The 19,554-nt window shown below is 41.8% G+C and overlaps 1 protein-coding gene across 2 annotated transcripts in view; it reads left to right on the forward strand.

Annotated features, from left to right (window-relative positions):
• The window catches only part of ppap2d (phosphatidic acid phosphatase type 2D), an 84,702-nt gene that overhangs the window by 57,801 nt on the left and 7,347 nt on the right, over positions 1-19,554 (forward strand). The window contains exons 2-6 of one of the 2 annotated variants that reach the window (XM_061905191.1): positions 5,272-5,429; positions 7,643-7,929; positions 8,000-8,057; positions 16,170-16,346; positions 18,604-18,850. In XM_061905191.1, coding sequence (XP_061761175.1) covers positions 5,272-5,429; positions 7,643-7,929; positions 8,000-8,057; positions 16,170-16,346; positions 18,604-18,708 — 785 coding nt within the window. In that variant the 3' untranslated portion in view covers positions 18,709-18,850. Of the gene's footprint in view, positions 1-5,271; positions 5,430-7,642; positions 7,930-7,999; positions 8,058-16,169; positions 16,347-18,603; positions 19,531-19,554 lie in introns of those variants that run through there. The other variant, XM_061905190.1, reaches the window with a different exon arrangement.

A 19,554-nucleotide genomic window follows, 5' to 3' on the forward strand; every position in this document is an offset into this window, starting at 1 on the left:
TAACAATTATTTATTTTTTTACATACAATTGTCTGAGCAAAACAAAGTATATGATAACTAAACAAAAGCAAAACAATACAAACCCCGTTTCCATATGAAATTGTGTTAGATGTAAATATAAACAGAATAAAAGGATTTGCGAATCCTTTTCAAGCCATATTCAGTTGAATATGCTACAAAGACAACATATTTCATGTTCAAACTCATAAAAAATCATTAACTTTAGAATTTGATGCCAGCAAAACGTGACAAGGAAGTTGGGAAAGGTGGCAATAAATACGGATAAAGTTGAGGAATGCTCATCAAACACTTATTTGGAACATCCCACAGGTGTGCAGGCTAATTGGGAACAGGTGGGTGCCATGATTGGATATAAAAACAGCTTCCCCAAAAAATGCTGAGTCTTTCACAAGAAAGGATGGGGCGAGGTACACCCCTTTGTCCACAACTGCGTGAGCAAATAGTCAAACAGTTTAAGAACAACCTTTCTCAAAGTGACATTGCAAGAAATTGAGGGATTTCAACATCTACGCTCCATAATATCATCAAAAGGTTCAGAGAATCTGGACAAATCACTCCACGTAAGCGGCATGGCCGGAAACCAACATTGAATGACCGTGACCTTCCATCCCTCAGAAGGCACTGTATCAAAAACCGACATCAATCTCTAAAGGATATCACCACATGGGCTCAGGAATACATCAGAAAACCACTGTTACTAAATACAGTTGGTCGCTACATCTGTAAGTGCAAGTTAAAGCTCTACTATGCAAAGCGAAAGCCATTTATCAACAACATCCAGAAACCCCGCCGGCTTCTCTGGGCCCGAGATCATCTAAGATGGACTGATGCAAAGTGGAAAAGTGTTCCGAGGTCTGACGAGTCCACATTTCAAATTGTTTTTGGAAATATTCCACATTGTGTCATCCGGACCAAAGGGGAAGTGAACCATCCAGACTGTTATCGACGCAAAGTGTAAAAGCCAGCATGTGTGATGGTATGGGGGTGCATTAGTGCCCAAGGCATGGGTAACTTACACATCTGTGAAGGCACCATTAATGCTGAAATGTACATACAGCTTTTGGAACAACATATGCTGCCATCTAAGCGCCGTCTTTTTCATGGACGCCCCTGCTTATTTCAGCAAGACAATGCCAAGCGTAGCTTTGTAGTAAAAGAGTTTGGGTACTTTCCTGGCCCGCCTGCAGTCCAGACCTGTCTCCCATGGAAAATGTGTGGCACATTATGAAGCGTAAAATAGGACAGCGGAGACCCCGGACTGTTGAAGGACTGAAGCTCTACATAAAACAAGAATGGGAAAGAATTCCACTTTCAAAGCTTCAACAATTAGTTTCCTCAGTTCCCAAACGTTTATTGAGTGTTGTTAAAAGAAAAGGTGATGTAACACAGTGGTGAACATGCCCTTTCCCAACTACTTTGGCACGTGTTGCAGCCATGAAATTCTAAGTTAATTATTATTTGCAAAAACATAAAGTTTATGAGTTTGAACATCAAATATGTTGTCTTTGTAGCATATTCAACTGAATATGGCTTGAAAAGGATTTGCAAATCATTGTATTCTGTTTATATTTGCCCTCCAAATTCTGTCATGTCCATGGAATTATACTCTTAGTTTGTAAACATTAACAAAAGAACAACATGTGACTTCTGACATCACATAGACCAAGATAAGACCTTCTGGGTCTTGGGCACAGTTGGGTGTTCCAACAGGACAATGACCCCAAACACACCTCAAAAGTGGTAAAGGAATGGCTAAATCAGGCTAGAATGAAGGTTTTGCTTCAATTGTTGACCACTCCTCTTGACAAAATGTGTTGCAGTTCATCTAAAAGTGTTGGCATGGACTTGTTTCTTCAGCAGACCACAGAACTTTCCTCCAGAAGGTCTTATCTTTGTCCATGTGGCGTCAGATGAAACAAAAAGTGAGCTGTTTGGCCACAATACTCAGCAATATGTTTGGAGGAGAATAGGTGAGGCCTTTAATCCCAGGAACACCATCCCTACCGTCAAGCATGGTGGTGGTAGTATTATGCTCTGGGCCTGTTTTGCTGCCAATGGAACTGCTGCTTTACAGAGAGTAAATGGAGGATTAGCTCCAAATTGTTCAGGACAATCTAAAGTCATCAGCCCGGAGGTTGGGTCTTGGGTGCAGTTGTGTGTTCCAACAGGACAATGACCCCAAACACACCCCAAAAGTGGTAAAGGAATGGAATGAAGGTTTTAGAATGGCCTTCCCAAGTCCTGACTTAAATCTGTGGACAATGCTGAAGAAAAGAGTCCATGTCAGAATTGGCCACAATACCCAACAAAATGTTTGGAGGACTGCGATGAGGTGGCGACTTGTCCAGGGTGTACCCAAATACAGCTGACATAGGCTCCAGGGACCCCACCCCCAAACCCAAAAGGGACAAAGTGATAGAAAATGTATGGACGGATGGATGTTTGGAGTAGAAAAGGTGAGGCCTTAAATCCCAGGGACACCATGCCTACCGTCAAGCATGGTGGTGGTAGTATTATGCTCTGGGCCTGTTTTGCTGCCAATGGAACTGCTGCTTTACAGAGAGTAAATGGAGGATTAGCTCCAAATTGTTCAGGACAAGCTAAAGTCATCAGTCCGGAGGTTGGGTCTTGGGTGCAGTTGGGTGTTCCAACAGGACAATGACCCCAAAAACATCCAAAAGGTGGTAAAGGAATGGCTAAATCAGGCTAGAATTAAGTTTTTTTCCCCCTAGAGCAGGGAGGTTGCCCACATATGCGGTCCTCTCCAAGGTTTCTCATAGTCATTCACATCTACGTCCCACTGGGGTGAGTTTTTCCTTGCCCTTATTTGGGCTCTGTACCGTGGATGTCGTCGTGGCTTGTGCAGCCCTTTGAGACACTTGTGATTTAGGGCCGTATAAGTAAACATTGATTGATGGTTTTAGAATGGCCTTCCCAAAGTCCTGACTTAAACGTGTGGACAATGCTGAAGAAACAAGTCCATGTCAGAAAAGCAACACGTTTAGCTGAACCGCACCCATTTTGTCAAGAGGAGTGGTCAAAAATTCAAGCAGAACCTTCATTCTAGCCTGATTTAGCCATTCCGTAACCACTTTTGAGGTGTGTTTGGGGTCATTGTCCTGTTGGAACACCCAACTGGACCCAAGACCCAACCTCCGGCCTGATGGTTTGATCTTGTCCTGAACAATTTGGAGGTCATTGTCCCATTTACTCTCTGAAAAGCAGCAATTCCATTGGCAGCAAAACAGGTCCAAAGCATAATACTACCACCACCATGCTTGACGGTAGGCATGGTGCTCCTGGGATTAAGGGAACACATTTCTGGGTATTGTGGCCCAATTTTGGTTCCATCTGACCTCTGAACTTTCCTTCAGAAGATATTATCTCTGTCTATGGGAATTTTTGACCGCTCCTCTTGACAAAATTGTTGCAGTTCAGCTAAATGTGTTGGTTTTCCGACATTAACTTGTTTCTTCGGCATTGTCCACACATTTAAGTCAGGACATGGGAAGGCCATTCTAAACCCTCACAGTTGATTTGAGCTTGTCCTGAACAATTTGGAGGTCATTGTCCCATTTACTCTCTGAAAAGCAGCAGTTCCATTGGCAGCAAAACAGGCCCAGAGCATAATACTACCACCACCATGCTTGACGGTAGGAATGGTGCTCCTGGGATTAAGCGAACCCATTTCTGGGTATTGTGGCCCAATTTTGGTTCCATCTGTCCACTGAACTTTCCCTCAGAAGATCTTATCTCTGTCCATGTGAATTTTTGACCACTCCTCTTGACAAAATTGTTGCAGTTCAGCTAAATGTGTTGGTTTTCCTGACATGGACTTGTTTCTTCGGCATTGTCCACACATTTAAATCAGGACATGGGAAGGCCATTCTAAACCCTCACAGTTGATTTGAGCTTGTCCTGAACAATTTGGAGGTCATTGTCCCATTTACTCTCTGAAAAGCAGCAGTTCCATTGGCAGCAAAACAGGCCCGGAGTATAATACTACCACCACCATGCTTGACGGTAGGAATGGTGCTCCTGGGATTAAGGCAACCCATTTCTGGGTATTGTGGCCCAATTTTGGTTCCACCTGACCACTGAACTTTCCTTCAGAAGATCTTATCTCTGTCCATGTGAATTTTTGACCGCTCCTCTTGACAAAATTGTTGCAGTTCAGCTAAATGTGTTGGTTTTCTGACATGGACTTGTTTCTTCGGCATTGTCCACACGTTTAAGTCAGGACATGGGAAGGCCATTCTAAACCCTCACAGTTGATTTGAGCTTGTCCTGAACAATTTGGAGGTCATTGTCCCATTTAAGAGACAGAGTTATTAGCTTCCTAGATGATTTGCCATATTTTTTTAGCATTTCCTTGTCCTCAATACCAGTCTCCAGAGTGGGTGGATCATTCTGTAGTGTCAACATTAAGACCTTCATGGGTCAATAATATAAATAAATATAATTCACTTTAATCTCTGTAAAGCAGCAGTTCCATTGGCAGCAAAACAGGCCCAGAGCATAATACTACCACCACCATGCTTGACGGTAGGCATTGTGCTCCTGGGATAAAGGGGACCCATTTCTGGGTATTGTGGCCCAATTTTGGTTTCATCTGACCACAGAACTTTCCTCCAGAATGTCTTATCTTTGTCCATGTGGTGTCTGACTTAAACCCCATTGGGAACATGTGGACAATGCTGAAGAAACAAGTCCATGTCAGAAACATTTAGCTGAACTGCACCAATTTTGTGGTGAAAAATGTCAGCAGAAGCTTGTGGATGACTACCAAAAGCGCCTTATTGCAGGTAAACTTGCCAAGGGACATGTAAACAAATATTAACATTGCTGTACGTATACTTTTGACCCAGTCACATTTACAGTAGAGACATAATAAATTCATAAAAGAAGCAAACTTTATGAATGTTTTTTGTGAGCAACAAGTATGTGCTCCAATCACAAAAAAATAAGAGTTTTATAGGAAACTGAAGACAGCCTAATGTTCTTCACAAGTGTACGTACACTTTTGACCAGGACTGTACCTCCAGATATGTGTGGAATGCTGTAATCTGTCAAATCTCCCGATGATTGACAGTCCTCATGTGGCTTCACCCGTGTCTGGCAGGGTGGGGGCCAGCCCTCCTTGGCGTGTTATCGCTGTCATGCATCCATCTCGTCTCTGGGATCTCAACCCACAGAAACTCATCCAGCTTTCTTTTTGGTTTTGTTTTTCCTACTTTGCCTCTATCTCAGCCTCCATCCCATTCTTTGCGTGCGAGCTGAAGGCGGTGACGCCGTACAGACGGGGATTCTTCTGCGGGGACGCCAGCATCACGTATCCCTACGTGGAGAGGGAGGCTATCCCGGACGGCCTGCTCATCGCCGGGGGGATCGCCATCACCGGCCTCACGGTAAGGTGCAAACATCACAGACACACGTGACCAAACATGATCATGTAAGACTTTTTTATTTTGTAAATGTCAAAGTTTTTCCCCTAAATCAGTGGTTCTTTTAACCTTGTTGGAGGTACCGAACACCGCCAGGTTCATGTTTGCATTCACCGACCCTTCTTTAGTTAAAAATAAGACAAAGTTATATGTTTTTGGTAACACTTTAGTATAGGGAACATATTCTAAGCAACAAAGACTTAATTTTGTCATGATCTGTGGTCTGGATCATGTTTTTGTTATTGTTTTGTTAGTTTTTTAGTTCCTGTTTGCACTCCCCTTGTTTTGTTTGGTTACCATGACAACTTATGATTTTCACCTGCCTCTGGTGTTCGGACCGCGCACCTCTTTCCAATCAAGACCCTTATTTGAGCCTGTCTTTGCCAGTCAGTCGGCCAGGCGTCATTGCTTGTTTTCATGCGATACCAAAGTTCGTGTTGCTCGATTCATGCCGAGTCCACACAAGTCTTGTTTATTTCTTGCCGCAGTTTTGTGTTTGTTCGAAGCCATAGTTTATGTTTGTTTGTTTCATGCCACAGTTTTCAATCTATGTTTATTTATATAGCCCCAAATCACAAATGTCTCAAAGGACTGCACAAATCATTACGACTACAACATCCTCGGAAGAACCCACAAAAGGGCAAGGAAAACTCACACCCAGTGGGCAGGGAGAATTCACATCCAGTGGGACGCCAGTGACAATGCTGACTATGAGAAACCTTGGAGAGGACCTCAGATGTGGGCAACCCCTAGATGCCCGCCGTGTTTGTTCCCCGCCATAGTTTATAATTGTTTACCTCATGCCCTGCCAAGATTTATCGAGTTAATAAATATCTTCCTACCTGCAAGCCTTGTCCGGAACAGTCCGTTTGCAGCCCGGGAGAACAAACCTCGCAGTAAGCTATATAATAGACTATTTACATTACTCACATGTGAATAATGCTGTATAATAGACTGTATTTATATTATTCACATGTGAATAATGCTGTATAATAGACTGTATTTATATTACTCACATGTGAATAATGCTGTATAATAGACTGTATTTATATTATTCACATGTGAATAATGCTGTTTCATAGACTGTATTTATGTTATTCACATGTGAATAATATTATATAATAGTCTATTTACATTACTCACATGTGAATAATGCTGTATAATAGACAGTATTTATATTATTGACATGTGAATAATGCTGTATCAGACTGTATTTATATTATTCACTTGTGAATAATGCTGTATAATAGACTGTATTTATATTATTCACATGTGAATAATGCTGTATAATAGACTGTAATTATATTATTCACATGCGAATAATGCTGTATAATAGACTGTATTTATATTATTCACATGTGAATAATACTGTATAACAGACTGTATTTATGTTATTCACATGTGAATAATGCTGTATAATAGACTGTATTTATATTATTCACATGTGAATAATGCTGTATAATAGACTGTATTTATATTATTCACATGTGAATAATGCTGTATAATAGACTGTATTTATGTTATTCACATGTGAATAATACTGTATAATAGACTGTATTTATGTTATTCACATGTGAATAATACTGTATAATAGACTGTATTTATGTTATTCACATGTGAATAATGCTGTATAATAGACTGTATTTATATTATTCACATGTGAATAATACTGTATAACAGACTGTATTTATGTTATTCACATGTGAATAATGCTGTATAATAGATTGTATTTATATTATTCACATGTGAATAATGCTGTATAATAGACTGTATTTATATTATTCACATGTGAATAATGCTGTATAATAGACTGTATTTATATTATTCACATGTGAATAATGCTGTATAAGACTGTATTTATGTTATTCACATGTGAATAATATTATAAAATACACTATTTACATTACACACATGTGAATAATGCTGTATAATAGACTGTATTTATATTATTGTTTATTGTGAGTGAACTGTGGTGCTGAATTTCCCCCAGGGATCAATAAAGTATTTTCTATTCTACACAATGGAGATCCATAGGGAATTGTGTAATAAAATAATGAGACGATTACATATTATATTTCTTCTATATTCACTGTAACATGCGGCCCTCACAGAGCAGCAAAGTGGCCCTCAATGACACCCCTGACTTCACCCCTCCCTCTCTCTCTCTCCCCCCTCAGATCGCACTGGGCGAGTGTTACCGGGTGCGTTTCCGAGGCGTGCGTTCACGGGCGTTCGTGCCCAACCGCTACGTGTCGTGTTTGTACAAGGAGCTGGGCAGCTTCCTGTTCGGCTGCTGCGTGGGCCAATCGCTCACCAACATGGCCAAGCTCAGCGTGGGACGCCTGCGGCCCAACTTCCTGTCGGTGTGCAACATCACCTATGCCTCCCTGGGCTGCACGCCGGGCAGCTACGTGTCCCAGGTCACCTGCCGGCAGCCCAGCCAGAAGATGGTGGAGGAGGCCAGGTGAGGGCGTTTCATCCGAGGACAACTTTGACTTGTGCTGGAAATGTCTAACCTGCAGCTTTTATTGCAGGAAGTCCTTCTTTTCCGGCCACGCCTCCTTCGCCATGTACACCATGCTCTATCTAGCGGTAAGTCACCCCTCCTTCACCACTCTGACACACCTGCTTTATTACTCACCTTGTTTCATGTGAGTGGGGAAAGTGTGTTAGATGTAAATATAAACAGAATACAAGGATTTGCAAATCCTTTTCAAGCCATATTCAGTTGAATATGCTACAAAGACAACATATTTCATGTTCAAACTGTAAATAATCATTACTTTTAGAAATTGATGCCAGCAACACGTGACAAAGAAGTTGGGAAAGGTGGCAATAAATACTGATAAAGTTGAGGAATGCTCATCAAACACTTATTTGGAACATCCCACAGGTGTGCAGGCTAATTGGGAACAGGTGGGTGCCATGATTGGCTATAAAAACAGCTTCCTCAAAAATGCTCAGTCTTTCACAAGAAAGGATGGGGCGAGGTACACCCCTTTGTCCACAACTGTGTGAGCAAACAGTTTAAGAACAACCTTTCTCAAAGTGCAATTGCAAGAAATTGAGGGATTTCAACATCTACGCTCCATAATATCATCAAAAGGTTCAGAGAATCTGGAGAAATCACTCCACGTAAGCGGCATGGCCGGAAACCAACATTGAATGACCGTGACCTTCCATCCCTCAGACGGCACTGTATCAAAAACTGACATCAATCTCTAAAGGATATCACCACATGGGCTCATGAACACTTCAGAAAACCACTGTCACTAAATACAGTTGGTCGCTACATCTGTAAGTGCAAGTTAAAGCTCTAATATGCAAAGCGAAAGCCATTTATCAACAACATCCAGAAACGCCGCCGGCTTCTCTGGGCCCGAGATCATCTAAGATGGACTGATGCAAAGTGGAAAAGTGTTCTGTGGTCTGACGAGTCCACATTTCAAATTGTTTTTGGAAATATTCGACTTTGTGTCATCCGGACCAAAGGGGAAGCGAACCATCCAGACTGTTATCGACGCAAAGTTGAAAAGCCAGCATGTGTGATGGTATGGGGGTGCATTAGTGCCCAAGGCATGGGTAACTTACACATCTGTGAAGGCACCATTAATGCTGAAAGGTACATACAGGTTTTGGAACAACATATGCTGCCATCTAAGCGCCGTCTTTTTCATGGACGCCCCTGCTTATTTCAGCAGGACAATGCCAAGCCACATTCAGTAAGTGTTACAACAGCGTGGCTTCGTAAAAGAGTGCGGGTACTTTCCTGGCCCGCCTGCAGTCCAGACCTGTCTCCCATGGAAAATGTGTGGTGCATTATGAAGCGTAAAATACGACAGCGGAGACCCCGGACTGTTGAAGGACTGAAGCTCTACATAAAACAAGAATGGGAAAGAATTCCACTTTCAAAGCTTCAACAATTAGTTTCCTCAGTTGCCAAACGTTTATTGAGTGTTGTTAAAAGAAAAGGTGATGTAACACAGTGGTGAACATGCCCTTTCCCAACTACTTTGGCACATGTTGCAGCCATGAAATTCTAAGTTTAAGTTTATGAGTTTGAACATCAAATATGTTGTCTTTGTAGCATATTCAACTGAATATGGCTTGAAAAGGATTTGCAAATCATTGTATTCTGTTTATATTTACATCTAACACAATGTCCCAACTCATATGGAATCAGGGTTTTATATATATATATATATATATATATATATGGCTCTCACGAAAATACTTTTATAAATATTTGGCTTGTATGACTCTCTCAGCCAAAAAGGTTCCCGACCCCTGCAATAAAGCTTGGTTGCAGCTCGTATCGCTTTTCAGCTCCTTCCTCCACTGCTCGTTCCCGGTCTGCTTTTCAGCCGCTGTCGTCGTCGTCGTCGTTCTTGCGCTCTGTGTTGCCGCGGACTCTCCTCCTTCTCAGACAAGTAACACACCCACGAATACAAAAAGACATTACAAAGTCAGCAATTTCATTACAAAACAAACTAAATATCTTTTATGCACGATATCTACTTACAAATGTTTGACCGAGTTTCGTGATGAAGCTGACACTCTGGGATTTCTACCATTGCTGCTGCTTGTCTGGATCAATGTGTCCAGCACTTAAAAGGTCCGGCAGGAAACAAGGACTTTGAGCAATTGCTCAGGGCAGAACATTCATACTTTGTTGTTAAAAATCTGAGTTTTTACATTTATTTTGATTTTGTTTTAAGGGTGGAGCAAATTTGTTCAAATGATGACAAACAATAACACACATTTGTGAAGTGAATTATATTTCGGGCTCCAGTACTCTGGAATGCCCTCCCGGTAACAGTTCGAGATGCCACCTCAGTAGAAGCATTTAAGTCTCACCTTAAAACTCATTTGTATACTCTAGCCTTTAAATAGACTCCCTTTTTAGACCAGTTGATCTGCCGTTTCTTTTCTTTTTCTTCTATGTCCCACTCTCCCTTGTGGATGGGGTCCGGTCCGATCCGGTGGCCATGTACTGCTCGCCTGTGTATCGGCTGGGGACATCTCTGCGCTGCTGATCCACCTCCGCTTGGGATGGTTTCCTGCTGGCTCCGCTGTGAACAGGACTCTCGCTGCTGTGTTGGATCCGCTTTGGACTGGACTCTCGCGACTGTGTTGGATCCATTATGGATTGAACTTTCACAGTATCATGTTAGACCCGCTCGACATCCATTGCTTTCCTCCTCTCCAAGGTTCTCATAGTCATCATTGTCACCGACGTCCCACTGGGTGTGAGTTTTCCTTGCCCTTATGTGGGCCTACCGAGGATGTGGTAGTGGTTTGTGCAGCCCTTTGAGACACTAGTGATTTAGGGCTATATAAGTAAACATTGATTGATTGATTGATTGATATTTTATATAGTGCTTTTCTCTAGTGACTCAAAGCGCTTTACATAGTGAAACCCAATATCTAAGTTACATTCAAACCAGTGTGGGTGGCACTGGGAGCAGGTGGGTAAAGTGTCTTGCCCAAGGACACAACGGCAGTGACTAGGATGGCGGAAGCGGGAATCGAACCTGCATCCCTCAAGTTGCTGGCACGGCCGCTCTACCAACCGAGCTAAACCTTCCCAACCAGTGTCTCTGCTTGTGTTTAATGACAACTATTTGTTGTACACAAAACATTATGCCCGTTAGCAAAGTAAAAGACGGCGTGGCGCAGTGGGAGAGTGGCCGTGCGCAACCCGAGGGTCCCTGGTTCAATCCCCACCTAGTACCAACCTCGTCACGTCCGTTGTGTCCTTGAGCAAGACACTTCACCCTTGCTCCTGATGGCTGCTGGTTGGCGCCTTGCATGACAGCTCCCTCCATCAGTGTGTGAATGTGGAAGTAGTGTCAAAGCGCTTTGAGTACCTTGAAGGTAGAAAAGCGCTATACAAGTACAACCCATTTATTATTTATTATTTATTCTTCCTCGATCTCCCCTACTTCTCCCCTTTTATAAAGTGTCAGGAGAAATGTTAATCGTTTCCCGGTGTGTGAGCCACGCACTCATCAATCAATCAATCCATGTTTATTTATATAGCCCCGAATCACAAATGTCTCAAAGGGCTGCACAAATCATTACGACTACAACATCCTCGGAAGAACCCACAAAAGGGCAAGGAAAACTCACACCCAGTGGGCAGGGAGAATTCACATCCAGTGGGACGCCAGTGACAATGCTGACTATGAGAAACCTTGGAGAGGACCTCAGATGTGGGCAACCCCCCCCCTCTAGGGGACCGAAAGCAATGGATGTCGAGCGGGTCTAACATGATACTGTGAAAGTTCAATCCATAGTGGCTCCAAGACAGCAGTGAGAGTCCCGTCCACAGGAAACCATCTCAAGCGGATCAGCAGCGTAGAGATGTCCCCCACACCCCGCACCTGAATTCGATTGCGGCGGCGGCGGCGTCGCTCCCGGCCTGCCCCGCCTCTCCGCTCTGCCGCATTCTCCGCCTCCTTGCCGCCATCTTTGGCAGGGCTGCAGCGTGCCCTGCCCTGACATCAACCTGTGGGCTGCACCTCTCCACAGCCTCTGATTGGAGTAGAACCTCCACGTCTCTAAAATACCTCCAACATGCACGGGTTTGGTGTGATGGAGCACCCTGACCAGGATCCTCCAAAGACGTCCCACTCTCCAGCTCAGCAAGCGGCGAGACGAGGAAGGAGGAGGAGAATGTTTCCTGCAGGCAATGTGAATAGATGAAGAGGCTCCACGGACAGAGGAGGCCTTGTTGTGGGACTCATTTAGGGATGGGGGGGAGAATACGTCTGCTGAGAGATGGACAGGCTTCTTTCACCACCATTTCATTTCATCCCCCATCTTCATCTTCCTCCCCCCAGTGGGAGACAAATGACAGTTGTGTGCAGATAAAAGAACCTTGTTATTATTACCGTACTTCCCGGACCATAGGGCGCACCGAGTTGAAAGGTGCAGTGCCGATGAGCGGGTCTAGTCAGGTCTATTTTCACACCGTCACAGCACACTTCAGTCAAGGTACATCATTAAGTTCGCCCTCAACTCGGTCCTAGTCAGCCTCCAGCTGACTGTGATGATTCGTACCTGGCGATGAAACAAAGGTGGTGTACATTGACTTTCGCCGTGATCCCCCCTGCCAAAGCACTAAGAGTGGAACGGTACACAAAAATTCCGGTTCGGTACGTACCTCGGTTTAGAGGTCACGGTTCAGTTCATTTTCGGTACAGTAAGAAAACCACAACATTTACATTTTCTCGGTTATTTATTTACATCATTTGTAAACAATGGCTTCATCCTTTTAACATTGGGAACACTATAATAATTCTGCCCACGTTAAACGGCCTCAACTTGTTGCTCGGATTACATAAAATGGCAAAACTTTTCATCAGTGAGTAAAGGTGTTTTGTGCTGCTTTGCATTTTGCATTTGTTGACCAACACGCCGGACTGTAGTCAGCTGGAGGCGTGTCTTAATGAAATTAAACAATGGATGTCCGCTAACTTTTTGCAACTCAACGCCAAAAAAACGGAAATGCTGATTATCGGTCCTGCTAGACACCGACCTCTATTTAATAATACAACTCTAACATTTGACAACCAAACAATTAAACAAGGCGACACGGTAAAGAATCTGGGTATTATCTTCGACCCAACTCTCTCCTTTGAGGCACACATTAAAAGCGTTACTAAAACGGCCTTCTTTCATCTCCGTAATATCGCTAAAATTCGCTCCATTCTGTCCACTAAAGACTCTGAGATCATTATCCATGCGTTTGTTACGTCTCGTCTCGATTACTGTAACATATTATTTTCGGGTCTCCCCATGTCTAGCATTAAAAGATTACAGTTGGTACAAAATGCGGCTGCTAGACTTTTGACAAGAACAAGAAAGTTTGATCATATTACGCCTGTACTGTATATACCTTTATATACATATATACATACATATATACCTATACTGTATATACCTTTATATACATATATACATACATATATACCTGTATATACCTTTATATACATATATACATACATATATACCTATACTGTATATACCTTTATGTACATATATACATACATATATACCTGTATATACCTTTATGTACATATATACATACATATATACCTATACTGTATATACCTTTATGTACATATATACATACATATATACCTATACTGTATATACCTTTATGTACATATATACATACATATATACCTATACTGTATATACCTTTATGTACATATATACATACATATATACCTATACTGTATATACCTTTATATACATATATACATACATATATACCTATACTGTATATACCTTTATATACATACATATATACCTATACTGTATATACCTTTATATACATATATACATACATATATACCTATACTGTATATACCTTTATGTACATATATACATACATACATACCTATACTGTATATACCTTTATGTACATATATACATACATATATACCTATACTGTATATACCTTTATATACATACATATATACCTATACTGTATATACCTTTATATACATATATACATACATATATACCTATACTGTATATACCTTTATGTACATATATACATACATATATACCTATACTGTATATACCTTTATGTACATATATACATACATATATACCTATACTGTATATACCTTTATATACATATATACATACATATATACCTATATATATACCCACATTTGAGGTCCTCTCCAAGGTTTCTCATAGTCAGCATTGTCACTGGCGTCCCACTGGATGTGAATTCTCCCTGCCCACTGGGTGTGAGTTTTCCTTGCTCTTTTGTGGGTTCTTCCGAGGATGTTGTAGTCGTAATGATTTGTGCAGCCCTTTGAGACATTTGTGATTTGGGGCTATATAAATAAACATTGATTGATTGATTGATTTGAGATTTTTTTGGTTGCAGCCCTTATCCAATATATCTGCACCTTATTGATTTTTTTATCCCGCACTACCATGAGATAATCGATATTTTGTTCTTATCTCTACTGTAAAGTTAAAATTTGAATGACAATAAAAATTCAATTACTTATAGGGGAACTGCCCTTTTTTTTGCCTATCATTCAGTCTTTATGCAGAACAACCACACATTTTTCATTTGTCGATGCTTTCTAAAAAGTAAATAAATGCAGTCAAATGTCTGCTTACAATGGGCCTGTGGGAGTCGCTCTATTCTGTCTATAAGGCGCTTAAACATCCAAACGCCTCCGGCGTGGCGCGGTGGCGGAGTGGCCGTGTGCAACCCGAGGGTCCCTGGTTCAATCCCCACCTAGTACCAACCTTGTCACGTCCGTTGTGTCCTGAGCAAGACACTTATATAGTACAATAGCAATAGGAGAAACTATTCATCCATGAACACCATGGAGTTCAAGTGAAATTAAAGCTGCAAGCAGCGATGGACGGGACTGACTTTTGCTGGAAACCAACATTGAATGCCCGGGACCTTCGATCCCTCAGACAGCACTGTATCAAAAACCGACATCAACCTCTAAAGGATATCACCACATGGGCTCAGGAACACTTCAGTAAACCACTGTCCCTAAATACAGTTAGTCGCTACATCTGTAAGTGCAAGTTAAAGCTCTACTATGCAAAGCGAAAGCCATTTATCAACAACATCCAGAAACGCCGCCGGCTTCTCTGGACCTGAGATCATCTAAGATGGACTGATGCAGAGTGGAAAAGTGTTCTGTGGTCTGACGAGTCCACATTTCGAATTGTTTTTGGAAATATTGGACTTCGTGTCATCCGGACCAAAGGGGAAGCGAACCATCCAGACTGTTATCAACGCAAAGTTGAAAAGCCAGCATGTGTGATGGTATGGGGGTGCATTAGTGCCCAAGGCATGGGTAACTTACACATCTGTGAAGGCACCATTAATGCTGAAAGGTACATACAGGTTTTGGAACAACATATGCTGCCATGTAAGCGCCGTCTTTTTCATGGACGCCCCTGCTTATTTCAGCAAGACAATGCCAAGCACATGTTATAGCGGTGTGGCTTCGTAAAAAAAAGATTGAGGGTACTTTCCTGGCCCGCCTGCAGTCCAGACCTGTCTCCCATGGAAAATGTGTGGCGCATTATGAAGCGGAAAATAGGACAGCGGAGACCCCGGACTGTTGAAGGACTGAAGCTCTACATAAAACAAGAATGGGAAAGAATTCCACTTTCAAAGCTTCAACAATTAGTTTCCTCAGTTCCCAAACGTTTATTGAGTGTTGTTAAAAGAAGAGGTGATGTAACACAGTGGTGAACATGCCCTTTCCCAACTACGTTGGCACATGTTGCAGCCATGAAATTCTACGTTAATTATTATTTGCAAAAAAAAAGTAAAGTTTATGAGTTTGAAGATCAAATATGTTGTCTTTGTAGCATATTCAACTGAATATGGCTTGAAAAGGATTTGCAAATCATTGTATTCTGTTTATATTTACATCTAACACAATTTCCCAACTCATATGGAAACGGGGTTTGTACTTAGGCGTATTACGCTACTGTCTGTAATGTTGTTCATCATACTTGGAGAGCCAGTTTTCTTCTGAGGCGGTGCTCACCACTGATCTATACTCCTCTTCATCCTTACCATTGATGCATATAAAGGGTGGAGGGTGTGGAGAAGGTGTGTTTCCGGGTAGAAAATGAGAAGATTGAAGCGTCACATCCAGGTTGTTGATTCTTTCTTCTCCCACCTTGCAGTTCTACCTGCAGGCCCGCCTGTCTTGGCGAGGGGCCCGGCTGCTGCGGCCCCTGGTCCAGTTCATCCTGGTGATGATCGCCATCTACACCGGCCTCAGCCGCATCTCCGACTACCGCCACCACCCCACCGACGTCCTCACGGGCTTCCTGCAGGGCGGCCTCACCGCATACTGGGTGGTATGTTCACTGCAATCTTCTTTGGACTAGATGGAACTAACTAGATGAACCTAGTCACTCAGTCAATCACCATAGTAACTCATTATATTACCATAGTAACTCATTGCATTACCATAGTAACTATTTATATTACCATAGTATCTCATTAGATGACCATAGTAACTATTTATATTACCATAGTAACTATTTAGATTACCATAGTAATTCATTAGATTAGCATAATAACTAATTTGATTACCATAGCAACCCATTAGTTGACCATAGTAGCTAATTACATGACCATAGTAACTCATTAGATGAGCATAGTAACTAATTAGATGAGCATAGTAACTAATTAGATGAACATAATAACTAATTAGATGACCATAGTAACTCATTAAATGACCATAGTAACTAATTAATTGACCATAGTAACTAATTAGATGAGCATAGTAACTCATTAGATGACCATAGTAACTATTTATATTACCATAGTAACTCATTATATTACCATAGTAACTATTTAGATTACCATAGTAATTCATTAGATTAGCATAATAACTAATTTGATTACCATAGCAACCCATTAGTTGACCATAGTAGCTAATTACATGACCATAGTAACTCATTAGAAGAGCATAGTAACTAATTAGATGAGCATAGTAACTAATTAATTGACCATAGTAACTTGTTAGATGAGCATAGTAACTAATTAGATGAGCATAGTAACTAATTAGATGAACATAATAACTAATTAGATGACCATAGTAACTAATTAGATGAGCATAGTAACTCATTAGATGAGCATAGTAACTAATTAGTTGAACATAATAACTAATTAGATGACCATAGTAACTAATTAGATGAGCATAGTAACTAATTAGTTAACCATAGTAACTCATTAGATGATTATAGTAACTAATTAGAAGAGCATAGTAACTAATTAGATGAGCATAATAACTAATTAGATGACCATAGTAACTAATTAGATGACTATAGTAACTAATTAGTTGAACACAATAACCAATTAGATGACCATAGTAACTTATTAGATGAGCATAGTAACTAATTAGTTAACCATAGTAACTCATTAGATGAGCATAGTAACTAATTAGATGAGCATAGTAACTAATTAGATGAACATAATAACTAATTAGATGACCATAGTAACTCATTAAATGACCATAGTAACTAATTAATTGACCATAGTAACTAATTAGATGAGCATAGTAACTCATTAGATGACCATAGTAACTCATTATATTACCATAGTAACTATTTAGATTACCATAGTAACTAATTAGATGAGCATAATAACTAATTAGATGACCATAGTAACTAATTAGATGACTATAGTAACTAATTAGTTGAACATAATAACTAATTAGATGATTATAGTAACTAATTAGATGAGCATAGTAACTAATTAGTTAACCATAGTAACTCATTAGATGATTATAGTAACTAATTAGATGAGCATAGTAACTAATTAGAAGACTATAGTAACTAATTAGATGACCATAGTAACTAATTAGATGAGCATACTAACAATTAGATGAGCATAGTAACTCATTAGTTTACAACCATAATAACTAATTAGATGACTATAGAAACTAATTAGATTAATATAGTAATCAATTAGGTGACCATAGTAACTAATAAGATGAGCATACTAACAATTAGATGAGCATAGTAACTAATTAGTTTACAACCATAATAACTAATTAGATAACTATAGAAACCAATTAGATTAATATAGTAACTAATTAGATTACCATAGTAACTAATTAGTTTACAACCATAATAACTAATTAGATAACTACAGAAACCAATTAGATTAATATAGTAACTAATTAGATTACCATAGTAATCAATTAGATTACCATAGTATCTAATTGGGTTACCATAGTAACTAATTAGGTTACCATATTAACTAATTTGATTAGCATAATAACTAATTAGATTACGATCATTGTAACTAATTAGATGACTGTAGGGTGAAGTGTCTCGCTCAAGGAAAAGACGAATTGTGACAAGGTTGGTAGAAGGTGGGGATCGAACCGGGAACACTTAGGTTGCTGGCACGGCGACTCTCCCAAACTCGCGCCGCGCCGTCCCCAAATTAGCTCGTTTTGGAGCAAGTGTGGAAGAAGGCAAGATTGTTTTATAAACATCACGGTTTGATTGAATATTTCCGGGATAACTCCCGTCCCTGCTGGCGTCGGGAGCAGCGGCAGATCGACTGCGTATGATTGGTTGTGTATCTCTGCCCCCGCAGGCCTTCTACATCTCCTCCATGTTCAAGCCCGGCACCCGTCCACACCTGACCCCCACCAGCATGTCCCTGGAGAGTCCTCTGTCCAGCCAGCAGACTGTTTGTTAGCCCGGGGACTCCCAAGACCACGGACACCACCCACGTCCAAGTCTCCCCAGACCACGGACACCACACACGTCCAAGTCTCCCCAGACCACGGACACTACCCACGTCCAAGTCTCCCAAGACCACGGACACCACTCACGTCAAAGTCTCCCAAGACCACGGACACCACTCACGTCAAAGTCTCCCCAGACCACGGACACCACTCACGTCCAAGTCTCCCAAGACCACGGACAGCACCCACATCCAAGCCTCCCAAGACCACGGACACCACCCACGTCCAAGTCTCCCCAGACCACGGACACCACCCACGTCCAAGTCTCCCCAGACCACGGACACCACTCACGTCAAAGTCTCCCAAGACCACGGACACCACTCACGTCAAAGTCTCCCAAGACCACGGACAGCACCCACGTCCAAGCCTCCCAAGACCACGGACACCACTCACGTCCAAGTCTCCCCAGACCACGGACACCACTCACGTCCAAGTCTCCCAAGACCACGGACAGCACCCACATCCAAGCCTCCCAAGACCACGGACACCACCCACGTCCAAGTCTCCCCAGACCACGGACAGCACCCAAGTCCAAGTCTCCCCAGACCACGGACACCACTCACGTCAAAGTCTCCCAAGACCACGGACACCACCCACGTCCAAGTCTCCCCAGACCACGGACACCACTCACGTCCAAGCCTCCCAAGACCACGGACACCACTCACGTCCAAGTCTCCCCAGACCACGGACACCACTCACGTCCAAGTCTCCCCAGACCACGGACAGCACCCACGTCCAGGTCTCCCCAGACCACGGACAGCACCCACGTCCAAGTCTCCCCAGACCACGGACACCAC

This window comes from Nerophis ophidion, linkage group LG07 (assembly GCF_033978795.1).
Source record: "Nerophis ophidion isolate RoL-2023_Sa linkage group LG07, RoL_Noph_v1.0, whole genome shotgun sequence".
NCBI lineage: Eukaryota > Metazoa > Chordata > Actinopteri > Syngnathiformes > Syngnathidae > Nerophis > Nerophis ophidion.